General features: G+C 41.0%; 1 protein-coding gene across 3 annotated transcripts in view; it reads right to left on the bottom strand.

The window, feature by feature from the left end:
* SPHKAP (SPHK1 interactor, AKAP domain containing) overlaps positions 1 to 21,515 on the bottom strand; it is a 79,000-nt gene that overhangs the window by 21,569 nt on the left and 35,916 nt on the right. For all 3 annotated transcript variants that reach the window (XM_064516879.1, XM_064516881.1, XM_064516880.1), the window contains exon 4: positions 3,211 to 3,270. In XM_064516879.1, coding sequence (XP_064372949.1) covers positions 3,211 to 3,270 — 60 coding nt within the window. The remainder of the gene's footprint in view (positions 1 to 3,210; positions 3,271 to 21,515) is intronic.

Genomic DNA, 21,515 nt, shown 5'->3' with positions numbered 1-21,515 from the left:
AAATATTACAATAAAATAGTTACAGGCATTACTTCAAAAAGCTTGAACTTACTACTTGAGTCCATCAAAACCTGGCAGCATTAAAATACACATTCTTTCTTTTGAACTATGAGACAATGACCACAGTGACAGTACAAACTGCTGCATAATGCTCCAGTAGGACAATCTGTCATCCCTTAAGGTGCCATGTTCTAAACAGCTTGATTGTCTTTATGCATCAATACGCTTGGCTTGCCTAGTAGGAGCTCCTAAGAGACTGGGAACACTATGTATACTACGTATGTTGTTTTCTACGGCAGAAAAGATTCAGTAAGTATGATAGAATGGGGCAAATCTTTTAGTTTTCCTCTGGGCATATGATAAGCAAGAAACTGAAGGGAGAACTGGCTAGAAATTGCTGATCAAATTAATGCAATACTAAACTTGGAATAATAAAAAAATTACTTAATGCACAGATGGAATATCCATTTCTCAGATGCTCCGCTGGACGCTTTCATGACCTTTCATTTGCAATGATACAACAACTCTCTATCTGCTATGCATTTGCTAGAGCCAAAGATGACAACAGTAACAACATATATAGGATATATATATATATATATAGGATATTTGCATTGCGATACTGCTAGGAGTTCCCAGTCATGTGCCAGGACATGTCTGTGCTCAACAGTGTAAAAAGGCAGAACAAAAGGACAATACCTACTCTGAGAACGCTCCTAATTCTTTTCTGCCAATTCTTTTCATTCCTGCTGCATGAACAGGGAATCAAGGATGACCCCTTACAGAGGGACTAAACACCACCTGCCTTTTATACATGAACACAGCACATCAAATGGCAAAGCCATTAAGGGCATGCAGACCTCTCACACCCAACCCTGTGCTTTAGCTACTGCGCAATTCAGTGATAGTTCACTTTTTCCTTTTCATCTTCAAAATGATAAGCTTGCAGTACTGTTATTTTTCCTCAGAGTGAATTAAATTAGATACAATAAAACTTTCTGGCTTTGCAAATCTAATTCAATTTTGGGGAACAATTCACTTTTCAGGAGACTGATCTTCAGCTGAGGCTAAGTATTTATATTTGACATAACTAAATTCAGTGCTTCAATTCAATCTGACATTTTAGTATAGCACAAAAAACTTCTCATCCTTTTCTTTTTTTAAATTATAACCTTTCTGTTATCATACACATTTCTCTACTTATCTCTATTTTCTACTGCCTAAATTGCCACATTTTATCAGATTTCTTAGGTAGGAAATCATGACATTTTGTGTATCTTTTACTTCACTCCCTTCCCTTTTGTTCGGAATACAAAAGAAGTCTAGAAAGACAATTCTTTAACACTTAAAAAACAATTTAACCCTTTCCAAGGTCCAACAGGTAATGTAAAAGCCTAAGAGAGAATAACAATACTTATCACTGAAAAGTTATGTATTTCATACGAGCAATGGCTATGCTAAAATACTTAAATTCCTTTTAGGAGATGCTTTCACCGCATCAGTGTGCTGTATAAAACTGACCTTGCTCACAGCTGATATACACCCCCCCAAAGTAGTGTATTATGGATAAAAATTGTGATGGGGCAGCTTTCCCCTTAGAGGGGGGGAAGAGCACACCGCACCTGGGCCAACCCTCAGCACTTTATTCTGTACACTGAAAACCAAAGGAAAAATATCATCCTCTAGTCGTGCCCAGCGAGTGGGCTGACTCTGCACCAGAAGCGACGTTTCTGAACGGCGGCCGAGCGGCGCGGCTCACCCTCGCCCCGGGCCACCGGCCGGCGGGCGCCGCGGAGGGGCTCTGCCGCGGCAGACGAGCGCGCGGCTGTGCGGAGCGGGCGAACACCCGGCGCACCGCCACGGCGGGGCTGGCCGTCCAAAAGCACCCGGCTGTTTTCAGAGGTGATTTGTGCGTGTCAGGGAGTAATCGAATTTCCAGGTTTTATAAAGAGGAGCTGCATAAAGTTAGTTTAACTTGGCTTTTACACAGATATTTAGCGCTAACCTACGAGTAAGAAACCTTTGATGTTTCCTCAGTCCTCACAACTTGCTTGAGCTTTTGATCCTCAATAAAAAATAGTGTAGCACTGTAAGCAATAAAACCATTTCTTGCTAGAAAACCACCCCGTGCTTCTGTGGATTCAGTAAAGTTAAACCTTTCAGTCCATTCTGCACACTTGACCCTCTGATTCAACGGAAAAATCATTTGCCGCAAAAGGCTGTAATTATTTTTGATACCTGAATTTTCACAGATCCAGGATGTAGAAAATAGCATGTAAAAGCAGTTCCTGCTAATTAATAACTTCCAGGAGGCAACCAGGTCCCAACACTGGCTGTCCTCCCACGAATTAAGAATGGTCCCAGCAAATTAACCTGGATGTTTGACCGAGGAACTCCCTGAGTACTGCCAGGAGATCCCACCTTTGCTCACGTACCGTATATTGCTGCTGGCAGCTACACGCCAGCTGTAGGCGCCAAGCCAGGAGGATGGAAAGGGAACTGATAAAAGGTGTAAGCTCAAAACCAAAGTTGGGCCATACATTTAAAATACGACTTCCTCCTCAGGTTTGAGGATTTTTTGGAATGGTATGGATTTTAAATACTGTATGATGTAATTTGTTTTACTGTTTGTACATTTAAAAAAAAAAATCCCCTTTTCTATCTCTTCAAACTTTCAGTTAAACAGGTGAAGCACATCTTTAGCTCTGTTTTCTCTTCTCCTGACCACACAATCAAACCACCTGGAGCTTGACTCCTTAAGACCAGTCAGCTGAGTAAGGCCTAAATGAGTGGAAGACTCTCAAGGGCTTTTTGGTAGTAGGAAGGAAAGACCTCAGAGCTTTTTTTTTTTAATGTAGTACTATGCTAAATTAGATAGTTGGATATATGATACATCCATGTTCACATCTCCAGTGAAACTAAGACTAAGCAAGAAGTCTACTCGCAGGATAAACACCATGAATTCACAGACTGCAATATTCTGGTAAGCATGCCTGGGCTAGGAATAAAAAAAAGTTATAATTTATGAATTGGTGTTTAGATAAATTCAAATTCCTAATTCGTTGTTTTCTGTAAGAGTTAAAATCTAGTGCTGGCTTTGATTTGTCCTGCCCTATAATCCATAAAACTTAGATCTGGCTTCGTGTATCAGAAAATGCAGGTGTGCTTGAATATACCTATTGTGCATGTTATTGAGACCTAAACTGTTACCTGTTTCACTTGCTCGTCACTGCAGTCATCTCTGTTTGCATCTAAGTTCACAAAACAAACCTGCAATAAGAAAAGAAACAGTAGCTTAGAAAATCATACCAGAGCAGTAGCAACCATGTTAAAGTCAATATAAGTTCCTATTTTTGCAGCTGAAACTGTGAAACCTTTTCCTAATACTGGTGCTGTAGAAAGGCTAGCAAAGGGAGAATAAGTAAGGAGAAAAAAGGGACAGAAATAAGAGTTGTGACTTCATCTGCTCTGACAATTAACTTGTCTGATGAATGGCCAAATGTTTCCACTAAACTGTAATGCAAAAGAGATGAGTAAAGATGGAGGAAATCTTAAAAATGCATTTGATCATGTATTGGGTAAAGTCTTCACATCTTGTTATTCCAATGAATGTCTCTTCTCAGACGCTTGTTGCTATATGCTTTGTAAGTGCATGTGTTTGTATGTGTATGCATTTTTAGTTGCTTCTGGAATTTTCTCTGCGTTGCAGAAATATTGTAGTATTTTTCTTAGCCTCTGAGTCGAAGGCCTGATTCAGCAAGGCTCCTGGGCTCACACCTAAGGGAGGGGTGTGCATTCAGTGTTGAAGCTGAATAGGACTGGAATAAAATGGGATGAACATGTACTTATGTGTTCTCATGAAAATGAAGCTTAAATTCTCAATTTGAAATCAAAAGGTATCTTCTTCTGAGCAATCATTGCCAGATTGCTCTTCTTTTTCAGTAAGACTAGTATTACAAACTTGGAGATAATCCCCCTTTGCACAACTCGCCTGTTGTGCTTAGAGGTATAATCTAATGGACACTGTATAGCACAAACTAGCTTTTTTCATTTATTGGAGAAAGAAGGAAAAGGGAAACTAAAACTAGCTAAATAATTCCACTTGGGATTATTTTATTTTATTATTTGACTAAGAGTTTGAATTTATGTGTGTGTGTTTGTTTGTTTGTTTTAAATGCTGGTTCATGACCAAACCTGCAAGCAGAAGTTTTCAGCAGTACTGACCAGGCGATAGAGCTGCAGAGGTGGCAGAACAGTTAACTATCTAGTAAACTTGCATGCAATTCATTGGAAAGTTGCTTTTAACTAGGACAAGATCTTTTGCCCCTTATCTAATCGTTATCTATTTGAGCACCCACTTAACAGTACTGAGATTAGCTTAAACAGAGAGTTAAGATCTCAAAACCATTTCACTTCTGAAGAATCTTCTTTTTCAAGTAACTGAAAGGCCGCGTTCTCACTTTCAGAAACAACGTCCCTCCTCCAGCTTTAGTTCTGAGTTAAAAGCAGCAACTCGAACTGGGCCGACTGTCATCTTCTGGCTGTTGCAGAAATCTCATGAGAAGTTGGTGAGAGTTTGCTGTTGTCTTGATTTAAACTCAGACCTGGTACATATTGAGGGCTGAGCTGAAGCCAAAGCTTGATCCCAAATTAATTGCAGATCCAGACTTTACCCTCTAAGAGAGGAGTCATTTTTTTCTTCTTCACCCAGCAGTGAATGCTGCTTTCCCTAATTCCATGTAAAATATTCTTAGAAAAGTAAAATGCTCTGAACTACTTACTGCCTTTGCCAGTATTGTTGTTAGGCACCCCAGCTCATGTTGCATGCCTGCTTTCACCCCAAGACAACAGTGACTTCAGTTTATATATGCACATACCATATGTACAGATTATGACCATCTGCAGTAACAGCCAGCACAGCAGACAGAAAGATCCAGCCAGACCTCCCGTTATGAACCAAAAACCAAACCCCCCCCAATACAAAAAGGAAGCTTTTTGCCCTTTAAAAAGGTTTAATGGTTTAATGCATCTTTATAGGACCACAAAAACATATTTTCCACCATTTTTACAATTTAAAGAAAAATATTTCTCTGACAATGTCAACCATCAGAATTTGCCTCTGTCATCTGCATTTACTTTTAAGAGGTAGTTACAGAAATGTCAAAGCTATAAAGTATTAAAAATACCCTCTAGCAATACAGTGCTATAGTTACATAATGTCCTGAACATGTTGCAATTAATTACACAGACAAAAATCTCTCTTACTTTCCACTGGGATTGTAAGTGTTATCATCCAGGCAATAGGTGATTAATACAAAGCATTAGAAAATTATGCTCTTGATTTTTATTTAACACCCCCGCACACACGCTTTGAAGTTCACAGACGTCCCTGGTGCTACGTGTTTATGAGCACGCAGGTACACTGAGGTGTGTGCACTTAAGAGTGATCGAATGTATACTGCTAGGTTTTCGTCCTCTCCAGCATGCTCACTACTGCCCTGAAGAAAGGGCTGCGACTGAGGAACTTTGTTTCCAAGCTCATATGTCAGGACGGCAAGGGCTGATTTTTGCACCGGATTCAATCCAAGTGCTTTGCAGAAAAACTCACATGGGTGCAGTTGTGTCTGTGCACATATATACTAGCCAAATGCTCTATTTTCTGGTAAACCTTGTTCTGTCATTTGCTACCTACCTGCTGCTATAATGGCACATATCTTGCCTGTGTTACACACTGCTTTTAAAAGTGGCATCATCTACCATCCTAAAAGTACGCCAGCCCCAAGCTACCAGCTCTGTTTCATGTGTTGTAGATGGCACATAATTCTCTAAAGCCTGAGTAGAAGAAATAATACTGTGTGCAGAAATATCCATTATTTAAAGTCATACTCTGTTTCCTTCATCTATTTTATTTTCAGAACCCAGTGAACTTATTATATAATGCCTACAGCAGTACTGAATCTAGTTTTCAAATACACTTGAAGGTCCAAATTCCATTGGTATTGATTACACTGTCTTGTCAGTGCAGTCTCTTAGCGTTTTCCTGTCTGTGGATTTTTGCAATTGTAATTTATAGGCAACTTTTGCACAAAAACAGTTTTGCACAAGGGAAGGACACTGAAGAATTCACTTATTTTGCTTTCCTTATGCTATTTGCTTTGCGGTTAGCCCTCCTTTGAGCAGGACACTGGACTAGCTGACTGCCTAGTCATAAATTAATTCTACATTTTCCCCCTAACATGCTCTGCACTACTGCTGCGTTCCAGGAAATTCACTGCAAGGCTCTCTGGTCTGAGGCACTCCGTTAGAGAGAAGACCAATCTGAAAAATCTCTACTTTCTCCTTGCTTAATACAAAATGTATTAAGTATGTCACTGACTGGTATTGGTTGATGAACTTCTAATGGTTACCACTGAGACCTCCATCAGAACAACACTAAAGGGGAATTCGTAGTCTGAAGGAGGGATATACTGCACAGGTTATGAAGAAAAGGCCAAGGCCAGGTCAGTATCAGCTAGCCTCAATTTAATTCTGACTTTCTTCCCCGAGATCAGATGCAGGTTCATGTATTTTAGTTTAATTTAAATAGAACCTACGCTTGTTAAGTGTCAGTCTTTTCCCATGTACCTCTCCTTGACAGCAGCTCACAGCGTTGTCTTTTCCCCACAACCATCTTTTCACTTCCAAAGTATGTCTACCCTCCTCTCATGCTGAGCTACTATGTGGAAACCACGCAGGACTGTAGAGAGGGGGATTGCCTTTTTGTTTGTTTATTTTGGAGGAGAAAACAAAAACATTAAATAGCACTGCATAACACAAAAAGCTTCCCCCCCCCCCCCAGATTCCAGGCTTACATACTGGGATAGTCATGCACAAGTCTCCTGCCAGAGGCTAACGTCTACTTTGGGGGCCATTTGGTTTCCAGTGTAGAAATCCTACTTGCTCACATGACAGCAGGTTTTGGCCTATATTGCATGATAATTCTGGGGCCTGGTAAGAGACGTACGGAGTAAATTCTCAAGAAAAACTGTTTCAGGACCTGAACTCTACTCCTGACTCTGACTGTACAGAAGCTGTGCAGGCACCTCAGTTTCCCCGTCTGGAAACTGAGAATACTACTTGTTAGGAAATAATTTGTTTAAAAAGCATCTAAAGATACAATGCAGTATACACACAATACATCATACCCACTGACAGATGGAGCAGTGGCCTCGGGGAAGTGCTAAAAGCAGAACAGTGGCTGTTCCAGGGTGTGAACACAGTAGAGCAATTTCAGGTTGTTTCACAGTACTGATGCGAGCAAACAGCTTAATGACAAACAAGTAAACATATTATTGCCTCCATTTGCCTTACTGCTCTGTTCCAGCCTGTATTAACCAACCTTGGCATACTGGCTTTTTAATATTCCCTAGCTTAAAAAAAGCACAATGTAGGTAACAAAGAAAAACCCTCTCAGAGGTATCTGCTATCAATAGTAATTCAAGATTCCTCCCATTTAAAAATAAATAATTTTTTCCTAAATATATATTGTAGTGTGATGCCTATTTCGGCTTCACAGTATTTTCCAAGGTAAGAGATTGTCAAACTCTTTTTCTGTCTGTTTTAGGAAGCACTAATGTCTCTCTTGATTATCTGTATCATTTTTTTCTGCCCTACGAAACATTATTTAGCTTTTCATTGAATTAAAAAATATTTTTTTATTAAAAAGAAAACCTGTCCTTTTTCAGTGCCCTTCTATGACAAAATACTAGCTCAGCACAAATGGTTGAAGGCTGGGCTCATCCTGCCACAAAAGCAGCAGCTTCTGGCACTGTGCTACAATGGCCAGGAGCTGCCAGCAGCCCTTGGGAAGAGAAACAGCTCTGAGATGCTAGGTGCCTTTTCTCCCATGAAGCATGAGTTCTTCCAGTTTCCTCTTTTGGAAGAGGTTGAAGTGAAAATCCACTACGTTCCTCCACTGGCAGTATGTTCTCATGGGATAATAGCTGTCCCATGCACCTAACTAATACAGTTACTCTTGTAAATGAAGTGAGAGCCACAGTCTTGTGTTCTGTGCTGTAAAAGCCTGTGATCAGCACCTAAGGGTAAGTGCTGCAGGAGGTGCTTATCTTTTTCCAATAATATCTAAATATTTACATCATGTACAATCCTCTCAAATACATTTCAATATCTATTTTAAAAGAAAGGAAAGAAGGCACAAGACTTGAAAATCAGGACTGCACAGAGATGGCTTATGCAACTTTAATTCTATCTCCTTGCGTGCCCACATTTATGCAGCATAGTGACTCTCTGGCTTATTCACTGAGCAGGAAGACTGCAAAAAGGCACAGAGTTGGGAAGAAGCAGGAGAACAGTGAATCTGCCATTTTCCAACATTTGAATTCATGATTTTGCTGGCTAAAGGACGCTTTTTCACACGGCTTGTTCCGTTCTAATCTCTCAGTGGCAATAGGTGGATTACGGCCATGCAAGTAGCAAAATGCTGCAGCGGTGGCAGAACAAAATTCAGCAGGCACAAACCACTCCATCGCTGTCACTCCCCTACGCTACATAAATCTCGTCAGCTGCGGACTAGCTAGCCCAGGGTCGCTCGCAGGCTGGGTTTGGTGCCGTGCACCTTAGCACAGGCTAAACACCTCTGTGCTCATTTGGGCTGGCAGGGAAACCCTGCAGAGCTCACTGTGCTCTGCGCTGTCCTGGTTCAACTGCTAGGATGTAAATCTTGTCTGCAGACGAAGTTTATAAGGGCTTTATGTCTCGGGTCTGCCCTATGCTCCTCTCTCCTGTCTTCTATCGCGGGGCCAAGCCTACTTTGACATGTGAAGTGCCAACTCGGACGGTCCAGGAGCAAGTTAGAGGAAATACCTGGTTTGGGACTGCACTGCAACCTGCCCATAAAATTCGTATCTAGTGTCCTGCAAACAGAAGTGAAAAAGATAACTGGCCCCAGGAGAGATTGTGGGGGGAAAAAACAATCTGAGCAAGTGGCTGCTGGGTATAAAAGGAAGAAAAAAAACAAAAAAAACAGTTCATCTGTCTAAGCCTGAGGAGGTGCAGGATATAACTGTTTGCCCTAGGAAGGTGGAGTAACTGCTCAGCCAGACAGTGGCTTTTTTTAATGTATAACCAGCTCACGAGGATGCAGCCCCCATGGGCAAAGCACTGGAGGAGGGAGTGCACCTCCACGGCAGGATGGGCAACCAGAGCTGTGCTGTCCCTTCCACCCTTGGCTTTTCCTGACAGCACCTGGCAGTTGTTTTGTTCACTTCAGACGTCTCATAGTTAGCAGCCGCTACTGCCAGAAGTTGAGTAGTGGGAGTGGGACGGTATCCGGTGTGACAGGGGAGCTGGCTGTCTCCTCGCTGTCCCGGTCTGAGTGATGCAAGGATGACGCTGGCAATATGGCTTTTTAATGAGCTTATGACTACGCTTGTTCGTATCTTCCTTTGCTCCTTGTGCCCAACATGAGTAATGTGATCTTACGTTAATGCAGTGATTTTATCATGATTGTTTAACATTATCCTTTGAGTAATTAAAGGCTGAGGGTTTATTTCCATGTTGTTTCCCCTCCCCATATGGGGAGGAATTGTTGGTTCTCAGGATGTGTATTGTTTCTTAAATGCTACTACGCTACTGAACACTATCTCTTTTTTTAAAATATAAAACCGTGAAGGTACAGTTTGCAAAAAGGGTTGTGAAATCTTACAGCAACTATGACCGTTTCAACAGTTGTATTTACAAATTTAATGGAGTGTCTGACTTTATTCATTTCTGCTCTCAGGAGTAACTTTGTGATGTGAAGTTTTGGAGCCCCATTCTGATCTTAATTTCATCCATGCAAAGTAGAAAAAGAATATAGTTACTCTAAATTTTTATTAGAGCAAAGTCAGGGTCTCCTGGCTTTAGAAAGATAGTTTAAATCACCATAATTTCCCCACAGCACAATAACCAAATATAGTTACTCCAAGTCATCACTCACTAGAATGGAAAGTGTCTATTTTGTAGGCTGGTACAGCTGCACATTGGGCTCCCTTAGGAGCTGAAGTCAGCGAAAGCCCTAGGAAAAAATACTGCTTTACTCCAAGCATCTTTGAGACAAAGCAAACTGTAGCCCACAGGAAATATCAAAGGAATGGCAATATGCCATATTTTCTCCTCAAATTTTCTGTAAGCTTTGTCTCTTTGAAAATGACCAGCGACATTTACATATTTTCGATTTATATAAGGATGGCATAAAATGCCTTTTCTAGCAGATTCTAACAATGCAGCCATCTGTCTTTGCTGTCTGTATGACAAGTTAATTTGTTTCGATGGTTATCGAAACGCTGATCCGCAGAGTTTCCAAAAAGAACCGTGCATTTATTTTCACTCAAAATATTTCTGCCAATGTAAAGGTTAAATAAAAACACTCGTAGTTCTTGTGATATATAGCTTGTCTGCAAAGAACTCTAATCACTGATGTCACTGTCTTTCTTTAAACTTGCAGCTTCTTGAATCTTGTAATTACAATAGCCTTTCAACTACTGTTTGCTTATTTATTTAGAAAGACAGGCAAAATAGCTGTAAAATGATGGTTTCTAGATAAGCTTTCTGGAGTGTCATATGAGAATGCCCTCTAGTTAAACATTAATCAAACTATCTCATAATTTTGGGGATCTTAGGAATGTTTTTAGCATCTGAGGCTTGCAGGGCTTGCATGAGTACCCGAAAGTGCTTGCTTGAGTGAATTTTCTGGGATGCTTGTGGCTTTGGTCAGTTCACCGCGATCTGTTACTAAAACAAAGCTTTCACACCTGATGTCTGAGGCCAATGTGGCTGCACCTCTCAGAATAATTTTTACAATCTAATTACGTGCTAAAAGGCTGCTATCAGGTTTCACTGCGACTCAGTGAGGCTTTGGGAAGTTGAAGGCTCCCTTCATTGCAGCCTCAGAAACCTGAGGTCTCAGGCAAATTCAGCGACTCGGTGACGAGCCACATGAGCGTGCGCGTGTCGGGTGTCAAAACTTCACACGCGTGACTCTGCACCACCAAGGCCAAAGAAAATACCCAGCCTGATATTTTTGCCCTTTGCCTGTCTCTTGCTAACACTGAATGGTTTATGTTTCTGTGTTACCATCTGAATTTACAGATTGGAGTCAAAAGTAGGTTTTGCTGCAGAAAGAATAAAACATACAACTGCTGGTGTGTGACTATGTTAAGGCACGTACCTATAAAACCTGATGTCCACATTAGTCCTCTTAAATTACTTTTTCGCTAAGCCTTATGCTTACTGATTTTCTGTCTTTCTGTACCCATTTAAATGTCAAGTGCAATCCTGGAGGACTACACAATAGAATTGGGGCAGTTAACAAAGCTGAGAAACTTGATTTCAAGGCCACTCTGAGTAAAACATTGATAAATCTAAACCAATAAACCATTATTGATACCATCATTTAGCTTTATTTAAGTTAATCTTGTCTTTTTCCATTTCCTGTATTTCAAGATTGTTGGCACGGAAAAACTATGGTTCCATCAGACCATTTGAGGGTATGTGATTTTCAAGGAGGATTTGTTCCTAAGCAAAATAATGAATATGGCTCTAAGACCACTGTGTGACGCACAGAAGCCACCCCTGCTCCTTCTCCTGCTTCTCTTGACCTCTCTCAGCAGAGCCTGCCATCCAAATATTGGTACAGCCTGAAACACTACATTGGTCACAGGGTTGCCTTCAGAAAGGCAAAGATAAAACTTAATGAAAAAGTATTTTTAGACATTTCTAGGAAAAAGTTCCAATAGAAATTGTTGAAACTTTCATTCTTTAGGTTTGTAAGTTGTTAAAATGGTGTGAAGTTCGAACTATTGTGGTTAACTATAGGCTAGACAAATAAATGCATCAAGGAACACAAAATGTCTAATACTTTGGAAAAACAATTTATGTAATAATGAAACCAAGGTGAAAGACTGACTCCCTGCAGCTTCAAATCTGCAATTGTCTGGGCAGCCTCTGCCCAGGTCACTGTTCATAATCTAAGAAATGCAACTGCCCATAGTTATAAAGCTGAACAGATCCATTTCTTAATCTTATAAGCAACTCAAGTGGGAATTGTTAGTCTTGGATATATGGAGAAGGGAATATTTATAGTATGTTAGCAAATAAATATTCAGATTTCTTGGACAGCTGAGTATTTTTCTACTATTTCTATAGCACTGTTTGGTATAGTGTTGCTCTAACTACTATAAAAATCAATTATTTTTTTTTCCAAAGACATCTATATGTCACGCTGAGGCAAAAAAAGATGATTTAAAAAAAAAAAAAAGTAAATCCATTCTCCTTATCTGTGCATGTCAAACAGTTCTGTAGTGCACTACAGCCATTTTCAGTGCTTGAGAGAAATGATGAAGTAAATGTTGTTAAGCCTAATTTAAAATTGCAAATGATTTTGCTAATCAGTAACCATGGGAGAATGACTGGTCTCAAGTTCCAAACGTACCAGGTTTCTGGGGTGTATAACTGAGCAGGTATTACCAAGGCTTAAGTACATCAATTGGATAGATGGAAACAGTAAAGTTTGTGTTATACAACTGGATACGAGCTCTTAGATCAGAAACTAAAGCAGAAATATCTGGAAAAAGTGTGTTTCCTTTAACTGAGTGAGCCAGTTCTCATTTGTCTCTACTGCTCAATAGTGTTTATCACTTCACAGCTCCTGGGGTGATATGCAACATGATCTATTTCTCCCTTTCATAGTATAATGTCAGTGTGCATAATAGTTTAGCCTGTGTTTCTCATTTTTATATATATGTGTGTATATATATATATATATGTGTATATATATATATATTTTTTTTGTGCAGTGGGGCAGGTTTGCTCCATATTGCTGTCCCCTGGGCTTTGGTGCCTTCATTCTACACTACACTGGGGAGAAAAGCATGAGGAGGTGGCCGTTCATAGTGCAGCATGCCAGCTCGGCAGCTTCCAGGTCTGAAAACCTAATCTGGGGAGAGATGGGGATATAACTTTAGCAGGGGTGTCTCACCGGCCAGTATGTGTGGGGACTGAGAGTGCAGTGAGCAGGTAGTACCATAGCAAAACCTTCCGTGCTTCCAGGAAATTAAGTAACGCTGTTCAGCTCTTCAACTCAGTGGGCTCAAAAATGAAAATAAACACATTCATTAACTGCAGGTTCTCGTTCTGAAATCTCTAGGGGTGAGGGCACAGCCACAGCAGCAGGGAGGGAGCATTACTACTGTAAAGCTGTCGGAGCCTAAGTCCTGCCAAGACAGATGCTGCTTTAGTTCACACGCAGGGTCCTGGCCAGGGCTTCACGGCCGCAGCCACATCACTTGATGTGGGATGTGCTATACCTGCTCATGCTAGTGGGGGATGTCGTGCCTCACGATAAATCTGTACTCAAAGACGTCTGTGCAAAGGATTTCAGGCCTGGATTCACTGGATGAGAAAGCATTTGTCTCCAGACTGAGGACAGGCCCTTTTCCTGCTAGGCAGTGATCCTTCTGTAGTAAAAGCATGTAATACAGCAAGTTCTCTCTTTTTGAGAAAATGGAAAGGAGAACTGATTAAGGAAGCAAGCACACAGATCTGGTGGTGGGCTTTGACTGAACTCAGTCATATGATAAATATACATCAATCTATATTAATAAGAATCAGGCTTATAAGGTCTAATTGATTAGGATAATGCCCTGTACTTCTCTGTCTCCCGTCCAGCCCATCCTGACTTTAGTGCTTTTTCCTGCTCCCTGTGTCACGAGATTGCTAAGTTTTTAAACCAAGATCATCATGTTTCCTCTGCTCTGAAAAAGAATGTCTCATCCTTCCCTTAACAGCATTTGCATCTGGCCCCTAAAAGATCCAGGTATAGCTAATCATTGTTACAAGCAACAGAAAATACAGCCTTATAATGGAAAAAGGTTGGCGACAGTGTTCTTAGCTTAGTCTATCAGAGTTACACTGTGGATATCTCTAGATGAAGTTAAAGTACAAATTAAAAAGTCCACTCACTCTGTGACTGAACCAGTGGGTTCTTGAGAGTATTTTTTCACATAAAACAAACTCTTACAGTACAGCTAGTGGCTTCCACTGCAATATAGAAGATAACATGTAAATGTTGGGTTCCCAACACATGCGATAGTCTCTAAATGGAGCAATTCCTTGATACAGCCTTCAATCTACTAACCTCTATTAGTAGACTTACACAAAGGTCACTGGAGTTAAGACACGAACTATTAAGAAAACAGCAACATGAAAGCAGAAAAACAGAAATGACAGTGTCAGGCCTGTCAGAGTCGAGGATTATTCCAGAATTAGGAGTGCTGCCCTTTGCTTTGTGGGTCGCCTCTTAACAGTATGTTGCAAACGAAGGGCTGATTGTCCAGCTTCACCAGCTCCGTCTTTCACTGTCGGCTTTGTTCCTGCTGTGGCTCATCAATCTCTATTTTCTTCATTTCTGACTAAATAAATTTCTAAAGTAAAGACAACATATGCTTGCCAACGGCTCCAGTAATTTTAAACTAAACCTTTAAGGATTGACCTCTGTTTCTGCTGAAGGAGACTTATGTAGCATCTATCTGCTCACACATGCGTTATGAATTCCAGGGCTGTTCTGCCCCAGCTGTTAGACAGGTTATAAATAGGTATAGCTCTGAAGCAGCAAGATTACTTGAAAAGGATGAAATATTACACATTCTTGTTCTGATGAGATGCTCTGAAGAATGGTCAGATGAATTTCTGAATGGTTATGTGAGCGCTAGAATTAAGAAAGCCTGCTTACCTACACATTAACGTTTCAAAGTTAACTTTTTAGCATCTTGAGGTGTAAGCTCTGACTGACACTTCTGCTTCAGTGAAGTGTTTGTGAAGCTGTTGCCATGTTTTGTTTCTCTGCTGTGCAGCAAGGTGTGAGTTGATGCTCAGCTGGTTCACTTTATAGTCTCCTGGCTCTACCCATTTTTGTAATATTTGCACGATCTTTTATCTCTGGGATCTCTGTACTGTTGTCAAATTAGGCAGAGATCAGTCAGCAAGTTCAAAACCTACTACAGGGCCCACCTAGACTGCTTGTTCTCTTAGCTATGTGTCTTTTGGAAGTGATGCTCTCATCTCCAGCACACAGAGTGGTAGCTTAGCTTGGCATGTCAAGCACATCAGAGAGCAGATCCTGCAAACTGTAGAGGAGTTGCAAGAAGAATATTGGTGGGGCAGAAACGTCAGTTCCTCCATCTCCCTCTGTCTACGCTGGCTGGCAACAGTCTGTCTCCTGATCTGGGCTACCCACCCTCCAGCCTTTCTTCTTCCCACCTGCTTCCCACAGACCATCAGGGCTGAAAATCTGGCTTGAAAAGAGCTGAAGCCCAGTGCTCAACTTCTGCTGATGGTGTCCGTTGCCGTCGGAGGTTAGGTTTGACATGGCTCAGTCAAGCCACACGGCTCCTCTGCCTCTCTGTTTGAGCCTCTCGGCGCCATCAGGGGAGGCTCTGTCGCCAAATGTGTCCCAGAAAGGAGTGGGTCAGTAGGTCTCTCTGCTTTTGTAGAAATAGGGGTTTACTTTGGTGCTGCCCTCTTTCTCTCTGCCTATTTTTAGATGATTCCTTTGCATAAGCATCCATTAAAAAAGAGCATCTTGTAGGATACCATCATCTCAGATCTCACAAATTTTTTTGAAAATGAAATGAATCACCATACTTACCATGCTTGCAAAGATATATTGTTCAGTTACATTAGAAAGATTCACCAAGTCAGTTTATTTGACATCTTAAATACATGCTCTCAAAACCCTAAATGCCACTGCATAATTAGAAAGGAAGGCATGATTGAACTTTGAAATTTCCTTTTTCCCCCACCTCTCCTTTATTTGCTCTCCCCTCAGCTTGGATTTGCTCTTTCATTGCTCTCAGCTGAGCCTGAAATTATTACTGTTGGTAAACAGGCAACCAGAAACAATAATTACGGTTCTTTAGTGAGGCTGTAATCCAAGGTAGATAGTCTCTTGATTCTTAAAAAATACTTAATCAAGCTAATGTAAATCTAATTCAACCAGTCTGTCAAACTGTTTTCATGCACACAAATCTACAGCTACTTTGGAACAGTGTTTTGCCTAACTACAGGTAGTTTTTGACAGATTTAGGTCTTGTTCCAGTTGAGGTCCGATCTATTGATTTCCAGAATCCAGTATGAAATACTAAAGATAAACAGATAAATGATTTTTCTCTCTAACAGCCTTCTTTCACCATCTCTCCCCCCCGCAAAAAAAAAAAAAAAAAAAAAAAAAAAATCTAGAAAGACTTATTTTCTCCAAATATTCTGTTTAAGAAGCAAGCTAGGAAATAGTTTAAATTGTTCATGATGCATAATGTGGTTTCAACTGTGAGATCATTTTGGTGGATTTTACAACGATGCTTCCTAAACGCTTAGAAAAATTACTTAGAAAAATATGACTGCCCACATTGTTACGTTGTTAGCTGAAAAGAACATGCAACATGTCACAGTTAAACACCTGCTGGCATTTGGAGCAGAGGGCCACGGGATCAGCACTATCACTACCATCCCTAATCCCTGCCCGTGATGCAGGAGTACCCGTAATTCTGGATGCTCTTCTATTCTCACAAGCTCTGTATTCCAAGGGTGAGACCACACGTTTGCTGACATCATGGATGCTTTTCTGCTAAATTAAATAGCACCAGACAGAAATAACCATCTCTCCATCCAAGAGAGTCAGTCAGATTCTTAACTTTATCAGTCCTATTTTTAAGCTCTGAAGATTAAAAAGCTGAGGTGTTCAGTCCACATAGTTATATAAATGCAGTTGTGTATTTGGCTGGAGAAAAAGTATCTGAATTGAAACCCTTCAAATTTTCACAGCGAAACTGTTAAATAAAGCAAGAATTTCCTAGCTTCCAATTTATCACATCTGAAATTACGTATCTGGAAATTATAAAGATATTTCTGGTCTGAACTTTCTTTTTCTCCTAGACAGGGTTGTACTAGGACAACATTTGCTTTCCTCATGGGCTTCTTTAACCTGTCGCTCCAGAGCAGCTGTGCCCAGAGGACTGCAAGGCTCCTTGCTGTGCCTTCCATGGCTGAAAGCACCATCCATAATTTGGGCTCATATTATAATGTGACAGAAAAGGGCTCAGATGCTCCTACAGTCTTGATTAAAGTCAGGGCTTTTGTAGCTCTCAGCTGCTTTGCAGAAGAACAAACAGATGAGAAATCCTGGGGTCTGGTCCAATCCAATCTTGGATTGGATCTTTTTGGAAAAGGAGCTAGAAACCTTTGCCTGAGCCAGTTTCCTGCTGTGCTATCAGGAGTGGTAACTTAGTGTGCTAAGTCAGGTAATTTCAGAAACACTTTGAGTGGAATTCCTGATTTCTGTCGTTTTCTGGCTCATGCTGATACTTTCAGAAAGTAAAACTTCCTACAACCCACAAACCCCTGTCCTTGGTTTTGCGTAGATGGTGGCAAGCATTTGTTAGTTAAACTAAGAAAAAAATGTCATATGCTAACACCATGATGGTAAAACGGATGCTGTATGGATAGCTGTAGGTAATCTTTCAGTTCAAAGGGCACTTGAACATATATTTTGCATGAATAAGGTTCTAAGATCCAGAGTAAAACGGTTATGGCAAAACACTGCAGTGCAATTACGTGTAACTTGCAGTGGAAGTTAGGCCTCATACTCTAAATGCTAAGAGGTTGGGACTGATACCCAGATGTGCAAAGCTACTCAGAAGAGTTTCCAACCCTAGCACGCTCTTCATTTCTCACACTGTTATTGGGCGTGTGTTTATCTGTGTAATAAACAACTGTTCATTTTACCCAAAAGAAGCTTTATTGCTGCAGCCAGCAGAAGATGGAACTGGAAGAGAGACAATCAGAATAGCTGCCTGAGGGCAGACGGATTCGCTCAGGCCCACTCACAAATTTCTCTGCTGTTTAAAGATGTAACTGTGCAGTCACACTCCCCCCCCCCCCCAACAAAGAGGAAATGAATATTATTTGGAGCAGGAGCGTGTGTGTGTGTGTGGCTGGCTTGTGCATATAGTTGCATAATGACTAATGTGCCATCCTCATTCAGCTTCTTTTTGTTTTTAAACTGTGCTTCTTTAAAGTATCTTCATGCAGAGGAGTGAGGCTTGCGACACTCAGATTATAAAGCGTGTAAAGGAGAAGACACTTTCCTGTGGTTTCTGGAGAGACAGATTCCAACTGTTCATAAACTGCCAAGTTAAATTTGTTGAGTGTCAGGTGATATCCTATGGATAGGGTATGTTTTTCCCCCCATCTCCTTTCCCTTTCCTTGTTTGGTAATTTCTATTATTCAGCCTCCTGTTGCTTCACCTCTGAAAAGCTTTGGGAAGGAGGCAGGATTTTCTTTCCTACCTTGCTATTGAGTTGGTGTGCCATCATAGGATGGAAGAAGGCAACCGTTTAATTTTCAAGTGTCTCCCTTTCCTCAGCATAGAGGCAAATTCTTGGAGAAGAAGGATGTGTTGTAAGGACTGACTTCTCCTTTACATACAGATGTGAGAAACTTGGTAGAAAGGAAATAAGGAAACTGAAAATTGTTGCATATAAATTATTTGCTTTTAGATCAGAATTTTTTTCCCCCCTCACTGACTCCATTTTGGTGACTCTTATTTTCCCTGCCGCTGGCTATAATCACTTCTATTTGGAGTCGTTAATGGTTGTAACTAACATGCATAGCCCTACTCTTCAGGAGATGGTATAAGGGGATCTGGCTCTCTCCTCCACATGTGGTAGAATTTGGTCCTTAATATCTAAATGATTAAAGAGGATCTTAAGTTGAATATGTCTTATGAGGTGTTTGGAATAGCTTGATAGTAAATGACTCAGAATAAAAAAGCATCCTCTGGAAGACAGAACTAATTATCCATTAAAATTTGGATGCAATGCCTGTCTCGCATTAATTTCCATGCTTGCCAAAAAGATTTTGGCAGAGAAACCAGCTGTAAAATGTAGAAATAAAAACATTAGTTTGGAAGTACTAGAAGTGCCATGCAGCTGCTTGCAAAAGGATGTACACAAATGGAAATGCAAGCCAGCAATATTACATAGGTGGGAGAATTTACAAGCAGCAGCCCCAAAGTACAAAGAACCTCAGGTGCACCTTCTGTACTGTAATTTAAATAACTTAAAAATCTTCATGAAAGCTTCATGACAGGGACTCCTGACCTATACCAGGATACCTTCTTGACCTCATCGAAGTGAGATAAGATACTGCAAACCAGGAAAAAGCCCATCCTAATCAAAGAAGTAGGACCATGGCACTCTGCCAATAGTTTGTCTGCCCTTAATTTCAGCAGGATGCAGAGCATATTCGAACACAGCAACTCGTGGCTGAGACTGAGCAACCTGTAGCTGATTCTGAGCCTTCCTTCTGCCCCGCAATCCTCTGTATGATTACAGGATGACAATTTCCCTCTTTAGCTGTGAGTGGAGAAAGTCTTTTTCCACTTCCTCCCCTCTATTGTCATTAGGACAGCCACAAAAATCGTATTATTCCTTTCAGACTGTAAAATCCAAGGGTCTCTTTCTGGCTAGTGTATATATGCTATGAAAATAACAGTGCATCTTATTTCTCTGCCATACTTTCTTAGTAAACACTTGCCTTGACTTTGAGATGGACCTTTAGATTGTGGCTGAAGGAAGATAGAGTGATGGCTTTTTAGCTAAAGTAGAAACAATATGTTGAACTCTACACCCTTTAATACCATGTAGGCATTATATAATTAGTTCAATTTGTGCTCCTGTCAGAGCTACTGTAGCCTTTGTACAGATGCAGAACATGGGCTAAGTAATTTTGCTTCAGGACACATCAGGTCAGTGATGCTGGAATGGATGCTCACAGGTCTCTGGCACCCTTTGCTTAGCTCATCCTTGAGCTGCGCTCAACCCTCATCGTCTCTCCATAAGGAAACAAGACAGCAGAGCTGTAGACATTTGTGAGTTTATTGCTCCTCTTGCCCATTAAAGTTTGTAAGTGTCTCCAGTGACACCATCCCTCCACTGATACTTCTGAGCAGTTTGATGGGAGTGCTATATGGGACAGATCATCTATACCTGAAACACGTAGTACATGTAGATGTGAGTGTATCAATTTGAAAGACTGAGCAACCTAAGCAATTCAGCAGCAGCTAAGTGGGCCTATACTGTACTTCATCAATAGTGCTTAGTGCCAACCTACAGCTCAAAGGCAGGAACCAAGCAGCAGAAGTCTCTGAGAACATGGCAATTCCTAAGGAAGGTGAGCCTCTTAAAAATCTCCCTCTGCCCTTCCAGCAGGGCAAGCAGGAAAATGGGGCTGGGAAATAGCACTGTGGAAATGGAAGTGCCTGAGCATGTCTCCTCTTTTTTGCTCTAAACCCCCGTGTGCCTCGCTGTTTCTACACATAGGGTTCAGGAGGCTCGCTTATGTGAGAATCTGTCCCGTGAGCTGCACAATTGCTACCTATCATGCAAATGGGGTTTCCAACTGCTCTTTTTGCAAGCTGTAGTAGATTGTTTCCAAAAGCAGTCAACCCAGTATATACTACCTTCTGTGAGTCACTTAAATTCACACAAGTAAGGTCCTGACGTGACCCCTAGCTGCTCTGTCTCCTCAGCCCAACCACAAATCTTTTTTTAGAGAACACTGTAGGTTGTCAGAAGGATGTTTTAGGCTGCTTCCAGCGCAGCCTTTCTCCCACCAGCATTTTTAGCAGGAAATATACCTGAAATTTAGTCCCAATTACTCTTCAGAAGGTCTGCATCTCAAATGTCCTGATGAATTTATGGGCCTTGATATATTAGAGACTGTTCCTATTTTAATGGCCGGATGACATTAATGAATCATCCAGAGTCATCTCTTCATAATTCACAGCTTCAAAAACAGCTGTGAATGTTTTCTTTCCATTAAGGCTTATTCCTTTGGGTTTGATGTAATTAATTGTCACTTATGACTTAAAGAAAATATGCCAATAAATATTTGTCACATGCACCATCTGCTTTCTCTGGTGCCCTGTATACACAATGTTTAACACATTTCTATATGCCTCACACTGTAATTTCCCTCATGTTAGAGGGAGCCTGTGGTTATGGCAGCAGCAAGCAGTTATAGATGTGCACTCTGGGGGCAGGACAAGGATCACATTCCTTGAGAAAGGAGATCATGGAGGCACTGTGAATATGACAGTGTGAAATGCTGAAGGGGATACAGCTGCGTTACCACGCTTGATCCTCCGCGTGTTGGACAACACTATTTATAGCATTGTCAGAGTGAGGCTGGGCATCTGGTTCTCTTACACAGAGACATCAAAAACCTGCTGTATGAGAGTATCACTGAGGGACAGAAAAGAAGATGGAAGATCTAGACAGAAGATTAAAGAGTGTCCCAATCTAAAGTTGCAAAGGGAAGGAAAGCTTACTGAACCTATTCTTCCCCCACAGAATTCATAAGGTATTTTTTGACTACTGTATAAAATACGACCACAGCACTGAAAATGCAGAAATACAACCCT

This window comes from Dromaius novaehollandiae, chromosome 9 (genome assembly GCF_036370855.1).
Source record: "Dromaius novaehollandiae isolate bDroNov1 chromosome 9, bDroNov1.hap1, whole genome shotgun sequence".
Taxonomy (NCBI): Eukaryota; Metazoa; Chordata; class Aves; order Casuariiformes; family Dromaiidae; genus Dromaius; species Dromaius novaehollandiae.
This window is presented reverse-complemented; position numbering and strand designations above follow the sequence as displayed.